Source organism: Hemitrygon akajei, chromosome 8 (genome assembly GCF_048418815.1).
Source record: "Hemitrygon akajei chromosome 8, sHemAka1.3, whole genome shotgun sequence".
NCBI lineage: Eukaryota > Metazoa > Chordata > Chondrichthyes > Myliobatiformes > Dasyatidae > Hemitrygon > Hemitrygon akajei.
In genome coordinates this window covers 157,250,640-157,271,415 of record NC_133131.1, presented here as the reverse complement: position 1 = coordinate 157,271,415, position 20,776 = coordinate 157,250,640, and the positions used below count along the sequence as shown (strand labels likewise).

General features: G+C 44.7%; 1 protein-coding gene across 1 annotated transcript; it reads left to right on the top strand.

Annotated features, from left to right (window-relative positions):
- Positions 1 to 281: 281 nt before the first annotated feature.
- Positions 282 to 20,350, top strand: insig1 (insulin induced gene 1). Its single transcript, XM_073054894.1, has 6 exons — positions 282 to 557; positions 975 to 1,352; positions 7,516 to 7,640; positions 10,824 to 10,990; positions 17,372 to 17,471; positions 19,406 to 20,350. The coding sequence occupies exons 2-6, from the start codon at positions 1,019 to 1,021 to the stop codon at positions 19,457 to 19,459; spliced, it is 780 nt and encodes a 259-aa protein (XP_072910995.1). The 5' UTR covers positions 282 to 557; positions 975 to 1,018; the 3' UTR covers positions 19,460 to 20,350.
- The last annotated feature ends 426 nt before the right edge of the window (positions 20,351 to 20,776 follow it).

The following is a 20,776-nucleotide window of genomic DNA, read 5'->3' as shown; positions in this document are numbered from 1 at the left end:
GGTCGGCACAACATTGTGGGCCGAATGGCCTGTACTGCGCTGTATTGTTCTACGTTCAAACTCTTGCCTTTTTTTTCCACTCTCAATCCCTTTGTTTTAAAATTTTATTTGTTGTCCACTGCCTGAGACTCACTCTTCCCTGACAGCCAGACTGAGATTGTCACACCACCTCCCGCTCGCTGCAGACCGGGGGTGCGCTCAGGAACTGACGAACGATGCGTAGAACTGGTGATGCCCGGGCGAGGAGGTGTGGCTTCGCTCCCTCTCGCCTCTGCAGGAGGAAGAGGAGTGTGAATGGGGACGGTGCAGCCAGTGGTGTGTCCTGAACGTCATATGGGCCGCCAGGCAGCCATTGGCTCCACTGCGCTCACCAGACAGATTGTTTTGACCGCTCGCCTGTCTGCGCCGTATGAATAGATCCGAGCAGGATGTGACCTAATAATTTAGCAAACAATGTAACGCGGTGGCAGCGGAACAGAATCGACAGCAAACTTGTATATTAAAAAACACATCTTTCCAGGACGCAGACTTTTACAGTGTGAATGAGCACTTGAATGGTAGGTCTACGTTTAGTTACTTCGTGGCTTGGGTTGCATTGCTGTAACGTGTTAACTCGCGATACAGCCCCGTCTCCACAGATACAGTGGGCATATGTTAGATTTTGAAGGGGGTAGAATGGTTTAATCTTTGCCCCTGGTGCTCTGATTTCAGATCGTGACCATGACCTAATTGATTGTAGTTTACTCTGCCTTGATTTCAGATGTTACTCCCGAAAATGACAGTAAAATGAAATTGGAATTTGATTTACAGATTTTTTTTCTTGAAATTAAACTTAACAGCAAAAACTTGTTAATTTAAATTTATGTCCGCGGCGTTTGTGGTTTTGTTGTCAAGTCACAAAGTTTGGGACTTGGGTTTGAGATTGCCATGTTCGTGAGCTCACCCTAACTGTTCTGTTTGCCTGATCACCTAAGGTGATCCTCCTACAGCTCCACGCTAAGAATTCCCCCTGAACCAGATGTCAAGGGTTGAAAAGACCTGCTGGACGTGTAACTGCGGCCGGGCGCGAAGGCCTGAGAACATCTCCAGCGGCACGTTGCTGGTGGCAAAGGCGCACGAAATGATGACCATCCTCACCTCGGTCATGGCTAGTGCCTACTGCTCGCTAGCCAGCGGCAATACCATGAACTTACTGCGGCGGGGACTGGTGCTCTTCACCGTGGGAGTCTTCCTGGCTCTCGTGTTAAACTTGCTGCAGATCCAGAGGCACGTCACCCTGTTCCCCGAAGAAGTCATCGCCACAATCTTCTCTTCGGCCTGGTGGGTGCCACCTTGTTGTGGCACGGCTGCAGGTAAGGATGAGGGAGCGGGAAGGACCGGTGCTCCTGTGGGAGACCGGGGCCCTTCGGGGCAAGGTGTCCCGCCTAATTTAGCAAGACTTGCATATCCTTCAGCAGTGTGGAGTTTTCTGGAAAGAGTTTGAATTTAGTACTGTTTTAACCTTGACGAGAAAGAGAAGCATTTTCAGTTTCAGTTCAGCCCTAGCCCAAGTGCTGTAATTAAAATCAGTGAAGTGTTAGAGAATGCTCTGCAGGCTAGGCTGTACCAGGCAAGATTGGTTAAAGTTTCCGTTCTAAGATGTTTCACCAGTTAAGTTTGACATTAAGCTTAAGACACCTCTCGCATCCAGTCATCCTGATAGGGGGGATTATTTGTAATACAAAGAAATCTAAAATTATCACAGTAGGTATTTCACATTTGGTCATAAATCGAGTCTTATCAGTTGCAAACATTTGCAGTTAAAATACGGACCCATCTGACTCAAAGGACTTAAGACCGTTCCGCTCTTTTAAAGGCAATAAGAATGTATTTTCTCTAAGATGTTTTTCTCCAAATAATTCCTTATTTTAGTGAGGTGCCGGAGCCCCAAATTCTTCCTTCATACTCTAAAACTTGCTGCATTGAAAGCAGCTCCGATTCAGCATCCTCTGTCAAAGGCAGAATTTGCAAAAATTCCCAACTCAGAATCCTCCCCATTACCACAGAAAGTCCTGAGATTGAATTGAATATTATTCAAGGTTCTGTATTTACAGAAGGAAGTGCTGCACAGCTAGAATCTGAAAACTTGAAAATGTGGGTTTTTAAAAAAAAAACTCGTAAGACATTTAACTTTCAAAATATATGAATGGCTGGTACCTATATTTCTGTGTCCATTTACACGGAAGGTTGGTGGGAATGCTTTTAACACAGCCAGAGGGTTGCGGTCTATTTGCCCAGTTCTGTATCCAATGTTTTGGGGATGTTTATTCCGCGCCACGTGTCGCTGAATTTGCATGAAACAGCAACACGTTGGAGGGGGCGGAGCCTTGCGGAAGCGGTGCCGTGTTTTTATTGGCCCAGCTAAAACTGGTGAGAGGGGACATTTACTCGTGATTGGTTGCTATGTACAACATGCCACCGCACTTGAAAAGAAGAATGAAAACTAGGAAGTGAGGCAACTCTGCTGTCAAGGTCCTTTTCATCAATTAAGGGAACAGCTGGCTTTTTCTTTCCGTCGGCAGGTGTCAGGCACACTAGTAGGTCAATGACTCAAAGTATGATGTAGTTTGAAAGAGTTATCATTTGGGGTGGACTCCTTCAACAGAGAACAGCAGGTAACACACAGCCCTTGGCTATTTGATAGATAGATAGATAGATTCTTTATTCATCCCCATGGGGAAATTCAACTTTTTTCCAATGTCCCATACACTTGTTGTAGCAAAACTAATTACATACAATACTTAACTCAGTAAAAAATATGATATGCATCTAAATCACTATCTCAAAAAGCATTAATAATAGCTTTTAAAAAGTTCTTAAGTCCTGGCGGTTGAATTGTAAAGCCTAATGGCATTGGGGAGTATTGACCTCTTCATCCTGTCTGAGGAGCATTGCATCGATAGTAACCTGTCGCTGAAACTGCTTCTCTGTCTCTGGATTTGGGATCAGATTCCAGTGGCAAGATGAGCGGGAAACCTTCATTGCTGCAACCATCCCCTGCCTTCAAAGCCAATCTGCCGGCTCTACCAAAGAGGTCTTGGTTGGATCGATTTTTTTCTGGAACTTTACTGCCACGGGTGACCCTACCAGGAAGCTAAACCCCAGATGGCATCGGTCCTCTGGGACGCACTAGCCTCTCCACTAGGACGAGCCGACAAGCCAAGATGCCGAGCGTACTGTGTAAAAACCAACACTCACAAAATGTTGGAGGAGCTCAGCAAGTCATGGAGGGGAATAAACAGCCAATGTTTTGGGCCAAGACCCATCATCAGGATGGAAAGGAAGCAGATCTTTTTTTTATATAATGGATTGATGCTCCAGGTGCAACGGGGAGTATAGTTTGAATTTTTTTAAAGGTCACCATGCTAAACCTTACGCACCTTCCCATGTTTAATTAATGTATCCGATGTGTGGAGACATCAGCAAATATCAATCCAATAAAGGTAATTGTTATTTGTTTAGTTATGTCTTTAGTCCGAAATGAAGGGGCTGAGAGTTATCGATCCAAGTTTGCTGATGATTCAGAGCTGGGGGGGGGGGGGGGAATGTGAGCTGTGAGGTGGATGCAAAAATTCTACGTATCCATGGAACTTTGTTAAAAATGTGTGCTGGCAATATCAGAGCCCAAGTGCAGAGGGAAGGCAGACTCTGATGTAGAGACATCAACAAGAGTTCATTCCAAAAGAACATCGGTGGCTCAGCCTAGCGATTCTGCGAGAAGTAACATTCTCAAAACTAGGACCCCGTGATTACTGCTAATCAGGCATCCACTTAAATAATACACGTAACATGGAATCCTTGAGCCGATCAAAATAAGCTTAAACAGAAGGCACCAGGAGACCGCATTACAAAGAGTGAGTTAAAGTATGAGTATTTGATGGCTCTGGGCCTGTACTCACCAGTGTTTATAAGAATGAAAGTGGAGGGGGGTCTCATTGAAACCTACTGAAAGCCCTAGATTGAATGGATGTGGAGAGGATGTTTCCTGTATTGGGGAGTCTAGGACTAGTGGGCACAGCCTCAGAATAGAGGGACATCCCTTTAGTACAGAATCAAGGAGGAGTTTCTTTAGCTGGCGGGTGGTGAATCTGAATTCATTGCCATAGACAGCTGTGATGGCCAAGTTATTGGGTATATTTAAAGCAGAGGTTGATGGCTTTGTGATTAGTAAGGACACCTAAGCTTACGGGGAGAAAGCAGGAGAATGGGGCTGAGAGGGATAATATATCAACCATGATGGGATGGCGGAGCGGGCTTGATGGTCCCAATGGCCTAATTCTGTTCCTATGTCATATGGTTGGTTGGCATCCATCTGTCTCAAAGGACAATGAGTGATGATGATCACCATCACAAGCCTAAGTGGCTATGTCATATGAAATTATAATATAACTGCTGAGAAACTCAGGAGCATTTAGATATCCCTGTAAACAAATTACAGTCACAAGAAATTGGGAAGTAAATGTTATGTTGGTCAACAATGGAAATGGTTAGAAGATACAAATCAGTAGAACTTTGTTAAAACCACTGGGATTAGGTTTAATTTCAGATAACACTGGCGAATGTGCAACAAAGGCTTATGAGATTAGCTCCTGGGGCCTGAGGTTAGTCCCATCAGTAAAGGCTGAGTGTTATGAGATAACATCCTGGAGTGCTGATTTCATTGTAAAGCAAAGTTCAGGGAGGCTGGACAATGCAGAAGGCAAGAAGTTATTTCCACTAACCAGAGGATAGAACTCCACGTAAGAAGATAGACGTTCTGAAATGAGACAGGGAGTTTCATCACTCAGTGTTCAAAGCTGGCTGGGCAGATTTTGGACTCTGGATGAATCATGACTTGTTGATTTCAGTGGGAAACTGAATCAGCAAGGAGTCTACATAAATGTTAGTGCAGCTCTGTGACAGTATGGCCTACTGTTGCTTGTCTGTCTAATACTGGGGACTGCTCTATTGGCCAATCACCCTGTGAAAAGAGCATTTAGAATAAAGCTTCTTAACCTATGCCTTCTCTGTTGTTAGGAAAGTTTTGCTCCTTTCTTAACAATGATGTGATAAGACCATAAGACATGGTAGCAGAATTAGCCCATTCAGCCCATTAAGTCTTCTCTGCCATTCCGTCATGACTGATTAATTATCCTTAGAGGCCTCTTCCTCCTGCCTTCTCCACGTAACCTTTGATGCCCTTACTAACAAATCTATCAAGCTATGTTTTAAATGTACCCAAATGACTTGGCCTCCATAGCCAAGTTATTTGTTCATATGGCATGGATGTCTCTGACAAGCTGACATCTATTGTTCATCCTTTCTTGAGCACTAAGCTTGCTAAGCTAAGGGTAAAGGTCCCATAAAGCTTAAGATTAGCAGGTGAAACTCGTTGTTTTGCATCAAATCAAATCAGCGAGGTTTGTGGTGGGCAGCCTGCAAGTGTCGCCATGCTTCCTGCACCAGCATAACATGCCCACAACTCGCTAACCCTAACCCGTACATCTTTAGAATGTGGGAGGAAACCAGCGCGTCTGGAGGAAGCCTGCGCAGTCATGGGGAGAACATTGCAAACTCTTTACAGGCAGCTGTAGGAATCAAACCCCAATCTTACAGCAAGCACGGTAATGCTTTGTGTTAAATGCTACGCTACAACGAGGAGGTAGGAATCACGTGTGCCAGATTGGGTGAGGGTGACAGACTTCCTCCCCAGAAAGTTATATTGGAATTGGTTTATTATTGTCACATTTACCAAGATACAGTGAAAAGCTTGTCATGCACACTGTTCATACAGATCAGATCATTACACGGTGCTTTGAGGTAGAATAACACAAAACAGTAACAGTGCAGAATATAGTGTAACAGCTACTGAAAAAGTGAAGTGTAGGTAAACGATGAAGTGGAACGTTACACACACAATGCTGGAGGATCTCAGCAAGTCAGGCAGCATCTATGGAAATGAATAAACAGTCGATGGTCAGGCCGAGACCCTTCCTCAGGACTGAAAAGGAAGGAAGAAGATGCCTGATTGAAAAGGTGCGGCAGGGAGGGAAAGGAGGCTAGCTAGAGGGTGATACGTGAAGCCAGGCGGGTAGGAAAGGTAAAGGGCTGGAGGGGAAGGAATCTGATAGGAGAGGAGATTGGATCATAGGAGAAAAGGAAAGAGGGGCAGACCCAGGGGGAGGTGATAGGCAGATTGCAAATGGGAGCCCGGGATCCAGAGCGTAAGCAGGGTGCGCAGCCAGGGCAAAGTCCACACTGTGGGACAGATGTGGCTCGTCACTGTTGGGGTCTGGAACAGTGGGGATCAGGGTTTGAGGCCAGAGTAACACAAGAGATTCTGCAGATGCTGAAAACCTACAAAAACTCAGCAGGTCAGGCAGCATCTATGGAGGAGAATGAAAGTCAACATTTCGGGCCGAGACCCTTCAGCAGGGCTGGGAAGGAAGAGAGGGGGAGTAGCCAGAAGGTGGGGGGGGAGGGAGGAGGGGAAGGACTACAAGCATGAGGGTGATGGGTGAAACCAGGTGAATGGGAAGTTAGAAGGGAGATAAAGTGAGAAGCTGGGAAATGATAGGTGGAACAAATAAAGGGCTAAACAAGAAGGAATCCGATAGGAGAATGGAGTGTGGGAGAAAGGGAAGGAGAGGTGATAGAGAAAGCAGCCAGAATGGGCAATGGAAAAAAAAGAGAATGGCGGGAGGGGTGTGGGAAGAAATTACCAGACGTTAGTTAGAGAAATCGATGTTCATGCCATCAGGTTGGAGGCTACCCAGATGGGATACGAGGTGTTGCTCCTCCAACCTGAGAATGGCCTCATCCTGTCAGAATGGGAACGGGAAGTCGGATTAAAATGGTCAGCCACCAGAAATCCTGTTTGTTGTCGCTGGAGCGAGGGCGCTTGACAAAGTCTATGTCAGATCTCACCAATGTAGAGGAGGCTACACCAGGAGATATTTCTATCTTTAACTTCAGTGTTCACTGAAAATGTATTATCCTAGTAAAGAAAGTGAAATAGAAGTCTGTTTAGGTAATAATAGAAGTAATATCCAATAGTCTAGAAAATCTGCCAGACCAACACTACCAAGGTCCAAGGTGCCAGGTTCTCAGTCGCCCCTCCTCTGTCCACCTACCACATATTGGCTGCTTGTGTCACCCCTTTAATTAATATGAAAACATTTAAACCTTATGAGCCCTGATGAAGGGTCTCAGCCCAAAACAACTCTTCTGCCTAGATGCTGCCTAACCTGTTGATTACCTCCAACATATTATGTGCTTTGCTCCAGGCTTCCGTCGTCTGCAGAATCCCCTGTGTTTAGCATTTAGGCACCTTACCGTTTAAAAATTTTTGCACGTTAATGAAATCAAGGAATTTGGGATCAGTGCAGGAAATCGGTGTTGAGTTAAAAAGCCAGTGGTGTGAGTGGACGGTGGAATTCTTATGCTTCACAACAAAATGTTGGTTCTAACTGCTTCATCTTTCTGTCTCTCACACAGCTGTAGTGGGTCTGCTATACCCCTGCATTGACAGCCACCTCGGAGAGCCACACAAGTTCAAACGGGAATGGGCGAGCGTCATGAGGTGTGTAGCGGTATTTGTTGGCATCAACCACGCTAGTGCTGTATCCTTCCAACTGTGAATGGCACGACAGGCTCCTGCCAAGAGTCGTCTATGTCCGCCATTACTCAACTTCGCCCACGGGTCTCTCTCTGCCAAGTGGTTTTATGGAACTAGGGCGGTGCCTGGCTTCTGAAATCTCGTCACCTTTCTGTCGTTCTGTAGATCCAATGTCCACAGAGTAAGGGACAGGGAATGAGCCATAGAGTCTGAACAGCACAGAACAGGCCTTTGGGACCAGCACATCCATGCCAATGCTTTTTCCCCAACTATAGTAATTGAGTTTGTCTGCCTTGGAATGGGATAGACTCGATGTGTCAAATGGCCTAAATTCTGCTCCCACATCTTATGGTGTTGATGGAAACATATCTTTCTGTAGTCTGCCTATACCTATTTAAGTTTGTCCAAATGCATTTTAAATGGAGTAGTTATACCTTCATTGGCAATGTTTTCCAGACAGCAACCACTCTCTATATAAAAAAAAAATTAACCTTTCGAGTCCTCGCATCTTCCTCTCACCTTAATCCTAGCCACTTTTTTTTGTAAGCCTACTGTGGGGGAGAAATCCTCTTTGTGCCTCTCATTTACTTGCATTCTTCTATCAGTTCACCGCACAACCTCCTTCACTCCAGGGAAAGCAAGCCCAGCCTATCCACTGGCTTCCTGTAACTGGAGTCCCCTAATCCAGGCAACCCCCTTAGGAACCTGGAGAAATAGACCAGAGTGCTGGAGGGGCTTTGTGGGTCAGGCAGCATTGTTGGGGGGGGGGAGGGGGGTCAGATTGAGAGGAGGAATTCTCAAATTTCAGGTCGAAGCCCCACATCGGGAATGAGTGTGCAGAGGGAGTTGGCCGGTGTGATGAGGAGAGGTGGAGAGGCAAGACAGGAGGCAGTACGTGATAGGTGGACCGAGGAGGGATGACAGACAGATGGAGCCAAGTGGGGGAGAGGGAGGGATGGAGATGGGAGATAGAGGTTAGTGGGTGATAGGTTGAACTAGACAAGGATAGATAAAGGCAGATGGGGCCAAGTGGGAGGAGGTGAGGGTGATGGCTGGAAGCACAAGCTCAACTCAAGAGATTCTGCAGATGCTGGAAATCCAGAGCAACTCACTCAAAATGCTGGAGAAACTCAACAGGTCAGATTGAGGGAATTAACAATCGATATTTCGGGCCAAGGCCCTTCATCAGGAAGGGTGATAAGCATGAACACAAATGGCTACCGCTGCTGGAATCTGATACGTAAAGAATGTGATAATGGGAACCATTGAGGGTTTGGGTTCAGAATTCTTTAAATTATTTTTGTCAGATGTACCAAGATACAATGAAAAGCTTCTCCTGCATACTGTTCATACAGATCAAATCATTGCACGGTGCATTCAGGATGAAAAATAAGAATACAGAATTAAGTGTAACAGCTACAGAGAAAATGCAGTGCAGATAAGCAGTAAGGTGCAAGATCAGAGTGAAGCAGGTGTCTAGTCAAGTGTCCCAGCTTACCATACTAGGGAACTCTTTAATAGCCTTGTAACAGCAGGTAGAAGCTGTCTGGAGCTTAGTGGTAAGGGCAAATGGGACCAGGTGAGGGAAGGGATCCAGAGGGTGATGCGTGTAGAACCAGTAGGGGGAAGGGGATGAAAATGGTGATGGGATGCTGGGGGTGGGTATAGAAAAGGGAACAAAAATGGGCGGACCAGAGATAGACTGGAAGGAGGCAGGGGATAGAAACTGGAAGAAAATCTCCTGATGAATCTCTTCAGCAACGCGATCACATCAGACGAGGAGAAATTTATTTGCCTTGAGGACGACGAACAAGAATTCTCTACCCTGAGGACTATGGAGACTGAGTGACTGAACTGATGTCAATTTACTTTCCCTGTTTGCTCATGCGATATTAGTCTTGAATAGTTCCAGCCAAGCTGGGTGGTTGATATTCAGCAGATCAGTTACCGATTTCCTGCGGGAATCTCCCACTCACTCCATCTCTCACGTTCCCATTCTGTTTTGCACCCAGTTTTAACTCACTATTATCTTTCAAAGTCTTGATTCTGCCCTTTCTGTCGTTGACTGATTTCTTCCCATCATTTTAATCTGCTACAGCTTGTTCCTGAGGTTACACCAAAATGAGAATAATCATCAACCACAAATGAGTCCTTGCTTCTCGAGGAATACTGTAAACAACTAAATCAATCCTGTATCTCATTCTGCAACAATATCACTTCTAAATGCTTCTATCTGAGCAACAGCACTGCTTGGCACCGAGGACGTTTAAAATCTCTTCAGGAAACTGAAAGATCATTCTTAGTGTAAGAAGGAAAACAAAAGTAAAAGTGGACTCTAGAAATTCCGGGAAATTGTTAAATCAGCTAATATCAATCCGCCCATCTGTTACATTTTTAATTAATTGGCTTCTGAGGTAAGGAAAATTGTTTAACAGATGGCCACTGAGTTAGTTTTCTTACACTTCTGGCTAAGGTGAAGACTATTCCCTTTAGCAATTTTTCAGTGGAATCAAATTAAAAGCTAATTTTTGTTAATAACTCACTATAACCCCAATTGTCCAGCATTGTCACCAAGATTCCATCTCAACGCCACAACTTTACAATTTTTTAAAAAGTCATCTCAATGTCAATTATATATTATTGTTTATGAAATTTTAAACTGTCCATTGCTTTGTTTTAACTTACAAATAGGATAAGGGTACATGTGAGTTTAGAAGAATGAGTGGGGGGGGGGGGTTGAAATCTCATTGAAACCTATGGAATGGACATGGATGAGGATGTTTCCTATAGTGGGGGAGCTAGGACAAGAGGGCACACCTTCAGAATACAAGGACATCCCTTTAGAACAGAAATGAAGAGGAATTTCTTTAGCCAGAAGGTGGTGAGTCTGTGGAATTCATTGCCACAGACAGCTGTGGAGGCCAAATCATCAGGTATATTTAAAGTTGAAGTTGAAAGGTTCTTGATTAGTAAGGGTGCCAAAGGTAAAGGGGAGATGGCAGAAGAATGGGGTTGAGAGGGACAGTTAATCAACCATGATGGAACCATGTCTGCATAGTGGAGCAGACTCGTTAGGCCGAATGGTCTAATTCTTCTCCTATGTCTTATGGTCTCATGTATAGCTGATGCCTCACATTACAACCCACTGATGCATTTGGCTCTTTCCTTAATTCTGGTGTCTCATCAGAAATTAGATTTTGCCAATAACATGCAGTTGTCGTTGACCCTGGCTGCCCTCTCACTGGGTCTCTGGTGGACTTTTGATCGCTCTCGAAGTGGATTTGGACTTGGCCTTACAATAGCCTTCGTGGCAACCCTGGTCACACAGCTGTTAGTGTACAATGGCGTTTACCAGTAAGTACAAGAGTCTGGATTGGTAATTCTGTCATTTATCTTCTTCCACGTGCCTCACCACCTACAGAATCTATGCACGGCCGCCATTTTATTAGGTACTTCCTGTACCTAATAAAAGTACCCACTGAGTGTATGTTCCTGGTCTTCTGCTGCAGTAGCCCACCCACTTCGAGGTTCGAAGCGTGTGTTCAGAGATGCTCTTCTGCACACCACTGTTGTAATGTGTGTTTGCTTGAGTTACTGGCTTCCTGTCAGCTTGAACCAGTCTGGCCATTCTCCTCTGACCTCTGATTAACGAGGCATTTTCGCCCACAGAACTGCCACTCACTGGATTTTTTTTTTGTTGTTGTTTTTCGCACCATTCTCTGTTATCTCTAGAGGATGTTGTGCGTGAATATCCCAGGAGATCAACGCACCTGAGCTCATCAAGCCACCCTGTCTGGCACCAACAATCCTTCCACAGTCAAAATCACTTAGATCACATTTCCTTCCCATTCTGTTGTTTGGTCTGAACCTCTTGATCATACCTGCATGCTTTTATGCACTGAGCTGCTGCAACATGATTAGCTGTTAAGATATTTACATTAATGGGGGGGGGGGGGGGGGATGTACAGGAGTGCCTGATAAAGTGGTCACCGTGTGTATGTTACTATCGATATTTAGAAGTTGAACAAGCCCCCACAGTAAATATAAACTCCTACCCCTCTTGCACCTCCTTCAGCAAGAACCTACCTCTTGAACTACACAGCACATTCTAGTAGCAAGAACTCATGTTTGTCCTGTTGACAACTAGACAAGGAAAAAGTTTACCATATTATTAAAGAGTAACAACCCTGCCCTATAAGACCAAAATCTTTATTACAGCAGCGGTTCAATTATTTTGTTCATTCATTATTGATGCCAGAATGGGATTGCTTTCCTGTGAATGTTTAACACCATAACACCCTTGATGGGCTTCTCACTTGCTTTAAGTTCTCGTTGAGACATCGTCTCTTCCCAATTCTGGTTCCTTGTTCAGATTTAACTTCTAAACCCCTACCAAGCACAGCAACATAGCGAGAGTGGACTTGCTGGAGACCTTTTGATGGTTCAGCATATCAAAAAAGCTCGTGGGCTGTTATGTTACCCTGTTAATACCCGCATCTTCTTTTCATAAGGTTGGCTCCAGTGAACAGGTAGAGGAGAGAGCATCAGGCACACGCTAAATCACAGGCTTACCCTTGCTTAGTCATCAGTAATGGCTTAGTGGACAAGCCAGTAAATGTGGGACAGTCGAGCCTTCCTTTACAACTGCTGGTCATCGAGAGTTAGTACTATCCATCGTGGTAATGGCAGTAACATTAACCAAGTCTTTCATTACCCTGGGCTGTCCAGTAGCCTGATCCACCCTGGAAACTATTCACATCAGTTAAGGCAGAGAAGCAACAATGTCCTTCAGTGTGGAACAAGCAGGTTCCGGGGGCAATGCGGTCGCATAATGTTTATCACAGTCACTTTACAGGGCCAGTTATCACTGATCGGTGGTTCAACTCCCCCTGCTGCCTGTAAAGAGTTTGTACGTTCTCCCTGTGATTGTGTGGGTTTCCTCAGAGTCACACAGCATTGGCCCAGCTCGTCCATGCTGACCAAGGTGTCTTTTCTGAGCTTGTCCCATTTGCCTGAATTTGGCCCATATTCCTCCAATCCTTTCTGTCCCTGTACCTGTATATTAAATGTTGTAACTGAACATGTCCTCTGTGAGCTTATTCCACATACTCACCAGCCTCGGTGTGGTGAAAGATTCCCCTCAAATCCCTTTTAAATCTTCCCCACCTCACCATAAACCTATATCTTCTCATTTTAGACTCCCTGACCCTGGGAAAAAGACTGTATCACCTCAGCTATGGCCGTCATGATTTTATAAACAACTATAAAATCTGACTTTCACACTCCAGGGAAGGAGGTCCCAATATGACCAACCTTTCCTTGTAACTCTGGTCATGCTGTCATGGCAACAGCTTTATAAATCTTTTCTGCTCCCTTCCCAGTTGGAACTTAGCAACTTACAGCACAGTCCAGGCCCTTGGACCCATGATGTTGTGCCGACTGTTTAACCTACGTTAAGATCGATCTAACCATTCACTTCCACCTACCTATCTTACTAAGTGTCTTTAAACATCCCTAATGTATCTGTCTCTACCACCTGCCCAGGTAATGCATTTCACACACTTGCCTCCAGTTGCCTTAAAACTATGCCCCCTTGTATCAGCCTCGAATAGTTTAATAGCATCCTTCCCGTTGCTGGGTGGCAGAACTGCAAGCAATACTCAACGTGCAGTCTCGCCGATGACTTTTTGCAGCATCCTATTGCCTATGCTCGGTGCACTGAGCTGTGAAGGCACAGTTTGTCTTTTTTTGCACATTTGTTGCTTGTCAGTCTTTGTTTATGCACAGTTTTCATAAATTCTATAATATTTCTTTATTTTTTCCTGTGATCATGCAAGAGCAGAAATTGGGTTTAATAAAATTACTGCAGATACTTCAAGGGCTATGGAATTCAATCTGGCTTACTAAGTAGCTAACATCTAAATAAATAATTGAAACATAGAAAACATACAGCACAATACAGGCCCTTCAGCCCACATGGTTGTACCGAACAAGTCCCTACCCTAGAAATTACTAGTCTTACCTACAGCCCTCTATTTTTCTAAGCTCCATGTACCTATCTAAAAGTCTCTTAAAAGACCCTATTGTATATGCCTCCACCATCTTTGCCGGAACCCAATTCCACGCACTCACCACTCTGAGTGAAAAAACTTACCCCTGACATCTCTGCACCTACTCCCCTTCACCTTAAACCTGTGTCCTCTTGTGACAACCATTTTAGACCTGGGAAAAAGCCTCTGACTACTTACACGATCAACACCTCTCAACATCTTATACAACTCTATCAGGTCACCTCTCATCCTCCATCTCCCCAAGGAGAAAAGGCCGAGTTCACTCAACCTATTCTCATAAGGCATGCTCCACAATCCAGGCCACATTCTTGTAAAACTCCGCTGCACCCTTTCTATGATTTCCACATCCTTCCTTTAGCGAGGCGACCAAAACTGAGCACAGTACTTCAAGTCGGGTCTGACCAGGGTCCTATATAGCTGCAACATTAGCTCTCGGCTCCTAAATTCAATTCCATGATTGATAAAGGCCAATACACCATACGTCTTCTTAACCACGGAGTCAACCTGCGTAGCTGCTTTGAGCGTCCTATGGACTCGGACCCCAAGATCCCTCTGATCCTCCACACTGTCAAGAGTCTTACCATTAATACTATCTTCTGCCATCATATTTGACCTACCAAAATGAACCACTTCATACTCACCTGGGTTGAACTCCATCTGCCACTTCTCAGCCCAGTTTTGTATCCTATCAATATCCCGCTGTAACCATTGACAGCACTCCACACTATCCACAACACCCCCAACCTTCGTGTCATCAGCAAACTTACTAACCCATCCCTCCACTTCCTCATCCAGGCCATTTATAAAAATCACAAAGAGTAAGGGTCCCAGAACAGATCCCTGAGGCACTCCACTGGTGACCAACCTCCATGCAGTACATGACCCGTCTACAACCACTCTTTGTGTTCTGTGGTCAAGCCAGTTCTGGATCCACAAAGCAATGTCCCCTTGGATCCCATGCCTTGATTTATCAACAAGCCTTGCATGGGGTACCTTATCAACTGCCTTGCTAAAATCCTTATACACTACAGCTACTGCTCTTCCTTCATCAATGTGTTTAGTCACATCCTCAAAAAATTCAATCAGGTTCATAAGGTACGACCTGCCTTTGATAAAGCCATTCTGACCCTTCCTAATCATATTATGCCTCTCCAAATATTCATAAATCCTGCCTCTCAGGATCTTCTCCATCAATTTCCCAACCACTGAAGTTAGGCTTGCTGATCATAATTTCCTGGGCTATCTCTACACCCTTTCTTGAGTAAGGGAACAGCATATACAAACCTCCAATCCTCCAGAACCTCCTCCGTCCCCATTGATGATGCAAAGTTCATCACCAGAGGCTCAGCTATCTCCTCCCTCACCTCCCACAGTGGCCTAAGGTACATTTTGTCTGGTCCCGGTGACTTATCCAACTTGATGCTTTCCAAAAGTTCCAGCACATACTCTTTCATAATATCTGCTTGCTCAAGCTTTTCAGTCTGCTGTGAGTCATCCCTACAATCACCAAGATCCTTTTCTGTTGTGAATATTGAAGCAAAGTATTCATTAAGTACTTCAGCTATTTCCTCCGGTTCCATACACACTTTCCCACTGTCACACTTGATAGGTCCTATTCTTTCACATCTTATCCTCTTGCTCTCCACATAATTGTAGAATGCCTTGGGGTTTTCCTAAATTCTGCCCGGCAAGGCCTTCTCATGGCCCCTTCTGGCTCTCCTAATTTCTTTCTTAAGCTCCTTCCTATCAGCCTTATAATCTTCTAGATCTCTAACATTACCTAGCTCTCTGAACCTTTTGTAAGCTTTTCTTTTCTTCTTGACTAGATTTATTGCAGCCTTTGTACACCACGGTTCCTTTACCCTACCATAACTTCCCTGTCTCATTGGAATGTACCTATGCAGAACTCCACACAAATATCCCCTGAACATTTGCCACATCTCTTCTGTACTTTTCTCTGAGAACATCTGTTTCCAATTTAAGCTTCCAATTTCCTGCCTGATAGCCTCATAATTCCCCTTACTGCAATTAAACACTTTCCTAACTTGTCTGTTCCTATCTCTCTCCAATGCTATTGTAAAGGAGATAGAATTATGATCACTGTCTCCAAAATGCTCTCCCACTGAGAGATCTGACACCTGACCAGGTTCATTTCCCAATACCAAATCAAGTACAGCCTCTCCCCTTGTAGGCTTATCTACATATTGTGTCAAGAAACCTTCCTGAACACATCTAACAAACTCCACCCCATCTAAACCCCTTGCTCTAGGGAGATGCCAATCTATATTTGGGAAATTAAAATCTCCCATCATGACAACTCTTATTATTACACCTTTCCAGGATCTGTTTCCCTATCTGCTCCTCGATATCCCTGTTACTATTGGGCGGCCTATAAAATACACCCAGTAAAGTTATTGAACCCTTCCTGTTCCTAATCTCCACCCACGGAGATTCCATAGACAATCCCTCCATGACGTCCACCTTTTCTGCAGCCGTGACACTATCTCTGATCAACAGTGCCAGGCCCCCATCTCGTTTGCTTCCCTCCCTGTCCTTTCCGAAACATCTAAAACCTTGCACTTGAAGTAACCATTCCTGCCCCTCAGCCATGCAAGTCTCTGCAATGGCCACATCATACCTCCAAGTACTGATCCACGCTCTAAGCTCATCTGCTTTGTTCACAACACTCCTTGTGTTAAAATAGATACATCTCAAACCTCTGGTCTGAGCGCGTCCCTTCTCTATCACCTGCCTAACCTCCCTCACACGCTGTCTCCTATCTTTCTCTATTTGAGAGCCAGACGCCTCTTCCCCAGTCTCTTCAGTTTGGCACCTGAGAACATTTCTATCACATACAAACCTTTGATTTCTGTCCACACAAGCAGTCCTCTCATGACCTTTATCCTCCTCCACCTCACCATCTGCTCTAACACTCTGGTTCCCCTCCCCCTGCAAATCTAGTTTAAACCCCCCGGAGCAGCACTAGCTAACCTACCCACAAGGATGTTAGTCCCCTTAATATTAATATGTTTAGTCACTGTGATAGATAGAGCCTCTGCAATAACTAATCTGTCAATTATAATTTGCTATCCAAAATGGGGAGAAGGCAGGAGAATAGGATTAGGAGGGATAATAAATTGGCCTTAACCAAATGTTGGGGAGACTTGATGGGCTGAATGGCCTAATTCTACTTCTGCATCTAATGATATAAATGCATGCTTGCGGCACGGTAGTGTAGTGGTCAACACAACGCTTTACAGTGCCGGCGACCCAGGTTCAATGCCTGCCACTGCCCGTAAGGATTTTGTAGCCCCTCCCCGTGACCGCGTGGGTTTCCTCCCACAGGCCAAAGACGTATCGGTTGGTCATTGTAAATTGTCCCGTGATTAGGCTGGGGGTAGAATTGGGGGGGTTTGCTGGGCTGGGCAGCGTGACTCAACGGGTTGGAAGGGCCTGTTCTGCATTGTATCTCAGCTGGAGAGTGAATCTCAAGGTAGGATATGGTGACATACATACTTAGGTAATATTTTGTCTTTGACTTCTACCTGTTCTTATCTGAAATTCACTTACCCCTCCAGTCTAATAGACATACAAAGCTCCGTTAATGTTCTTGTGCTGTGCATAAGCCAGGGGTGTAAGGCGGTTCTCTATCATGTTACTGCAGGTACACATCACCGGACTTTCTGTACATCCGCTCCTGGCTGCCCTGTATATTCTTCTCGGGTGGAGTGACCATGGGAAACATTGGGAGGCAGCTCGCCATGGTAAGTGGTTCAAGTCATTCCCCAGCTGCCTGTGGCCGAGCAAGATGGCCGGGAATCCGAAATAAAAGCAAGGAGGTCTGTAAACACTGGGCAGCACCTGGGGAGAGGAAATAATTTGGCTTGATTAAAAAGGTGCCACCTGACTTACTGAGTATTTTCAAAGTCAGAGTTGAGTTTATGCACAAGTACATGTATATCCAGGTGCAATGAAAAACTTAATTGCAGCTGCATCACAGGTAGTAGCATCAGAGCAGCAGCTCTATAAAACATACTCACACCATAAATGCAAATTATACACAATTTGTACAAGTACACAGTTAGAACAATCTGTGTTCAGTGTTTATCCTTGGTTTTTTTTATCAGTGAACTTTATGATTTGGTTACAATTATGTTCCTATGAAACCCCATGAGATATATCACAGTGTTAACAGCATTCTATAAATTTAGGTGGACAATTGATTTTGTTTAGTGCGAGTGTTACCAGGGCTACAAAAGTCGTATGGACTAACACACACACACACAATGCTGGAGGAACTCAGCAGGCTGGGCAACATCGGAGGAGATAAATAAACAATCAATGTTTAGGCCAAGACCTTTCATCAGGGAAGGAAGGGGGAAGGAGCCAGAATAAGAAGGTGGGAAGGGGGAAGGTGTACAAGCTGGCAGGTGATTGGTGAAGCCAGCTGAGGGAGAGGGGATGAAGTAGGAAGCTGTGAGGTGATAGGTGGAAAAGGTAAAGGAATCTGATGGGAGAGGACAGTGGATTTTGGGAGAAAGGGAAGGAGGAGGGGCACCAGAGGGAGGTGATAGGCAGGTGAGAAGAAGAGAAGAGGTGAGAGGGGAGTCAGAATGGGAAATGGAAATACAGAGAAGGCGGAGGGGTGGAAATTACCCAGTTAGAGAAATCAATGTTAATGCCATCAGGTTGGAGACTACCCAAACGGAATATGAGGTGATGCTGAGTGTGCCCTCATCCTGGCAGTTGAGGAGGCCATGGACTTACATGTCAGAATGGGAATGGGAGTAGAATTACAATGGGTGGCCATCGGGAAACCCTGCCGACTGCGGATGGAGTGAAAGGTGCTTGACAGGAGGGAGCAGCTGAGTGCCTCATTTCACTGTGTCCCGACGACCACCTTGCGTGTGCTGAGATGCTGCGCCTGGCACTTCCGCCGTGACGTATCTACATTACGACACCTGCACGGCAGCAGTGAGGCTGGCTGTGGCGGTGAGGATATAAACGAGGACTGTAGCAGTACCTCGGCAGCTGACTCACCCAGGAGCGTGGTGTCATCAGCAGTAAAATAAAACAGACGCTCAATATCAGAATCGGGCTTACTATCACTAAAATATGTTGTCTGCAGCAGCAGTACTGTGCAGTGCATAGAAATTACATGCAATATTGCATTTACTTGGAATATCATGTTCAGTTTGGGTGGCCTCTTTATGGGAAGAATGTGGAAGTTTTATATGGGGAAGTTTAGTAGCTAAGAACGAAACAGGAAAAAAAGACAAAAGATGATGGGCAACATGTTCTGCCTTTCTTATACCCCATAGATGAACATCCCATTCTAAATTGTAGATAAGAGTTAACCAATCAGACAGCCTGTATTCAAATAATACAATACCAGAGACCTTTCCAAATCATAAAGAACTGTAACTACTAGCAACACACTGAACAATTACTTATACATACTGTGACTACTTGGTAACATACTGAACAGTTACGTGTAGAGAGGAATTTATATAAAATACAGGCGGGCATAACAGTTAAGCTGCAAAGAAATATACAATTATACAGTCTAATCCAACACCTTTGCCTCAACGAGCACGACCCCCCCCCCCCCCCCCCAGCGTAGACAGACTCTCCTCATAACTAAAATTCTCAGTGCGGCCCGCCATCTTCATCAGTCTGCTTTGCTCTGTCTTTGCAGGGAGTCTCTGAGATCGCACAGAAGGACTGCCTCGATAAGATGCACAAGGATTGAACCGATACGATTGTGTGATGATTCCAGCGTAGGTGCTTTGTGTGCGAGCGTGCTCATATATAGACCAACGTGAGCTGTGGGTCCATATGTGTTGGAGCTTGCGAATTACTGCATGATATTCATAAAAGGGAAGATTTGCAATCTGTGATTGCCTTCGTACAATTAATTCATTTCTTAATGTCTGAACGTTTGGTGCCTGCCATCTGTATACACTCAGTCTGATGGGCACTCCTCATTTAATCTAATATGACCTGCAATGCCATTTCTGCTATTGCTACATCTGACCTAATTAGCAAGTATTAGGTCAGATCGATGGAAGTTCAGTGTTCATAAGCTTGTTGTATTATCCATGCTTTGATTCCTTATTTATTTCTCCTTCTCGAGTTCATTAGTAGCATTAAAGTACTCATGGGCCTCCCCACCCTCTCCGTTCTGCATGGGAATAAAGAGCGATCCTCTTTTCCTTTCTCCAAGCTCTAGTTCAGAACCCGTAAGTGACGATAGTATTCACCGGATTTCCTCATGTGCCACAGTACGGATGGGCCCAGCACTGAACAGCAGGAACTCCCTCGAGCTGGGCAGAACCAGTATCTGGACAGTCATAGAGTCGAGCTTTCCATTAGTCCCCAGACTCTGCAGTACACTGAAGCAGGGACACGATAATTCCAGCGCTTTTGGCCGAATGAATCATTGCCTGCTGCTCCACTCAGAGTGAAGTGATTTTTATTTTTGTATGTTTATCCAGTGTTTCTGATATGAACCAATCACTATTTGCATGCCTCTTGGTAGGATGATTGTCTGATTTTGTAAATTGAAAGCATTCCGGGTTATTTTTTTTTTCTCCTCCCTCGCTGTTCTCAATAAAAATGTTCAAGTAATTATCAAACAGAATTTATTTTGTTGGATGTTATTTTTTTAAAAAGTCATGCAAACTCTTAAAAAAATATTACTGTGTATCTTGCTGTTAATCTGCAACAATTCCTGTTGCCAAAGGGTCCTTGATCCGGTGTTAAACTCTGTTTCTCTTTCCGCTGATGTTGCCTGACCTGCCGAGTGTTTCCAACATTTCCTGTTTCTTTGCCTAATGCCTACAAAACCTCTAATGTCAGATACTTTCCAAGGCATCCCTAGTAAACATCTTCTCACACTTAAGTAAGAAGTTACGAGTTAAGACATCTCCCCAGAATTGGTGTGTGCTATTCTGGGCTTTCACTCCACTGTATTAGACCATAAAATATACAGTAGGAGCCATTCCTACTGTATGGCCATTCAACCCATTGAATGCTCCACCATTCGATTATAGTTCATTTACCATTG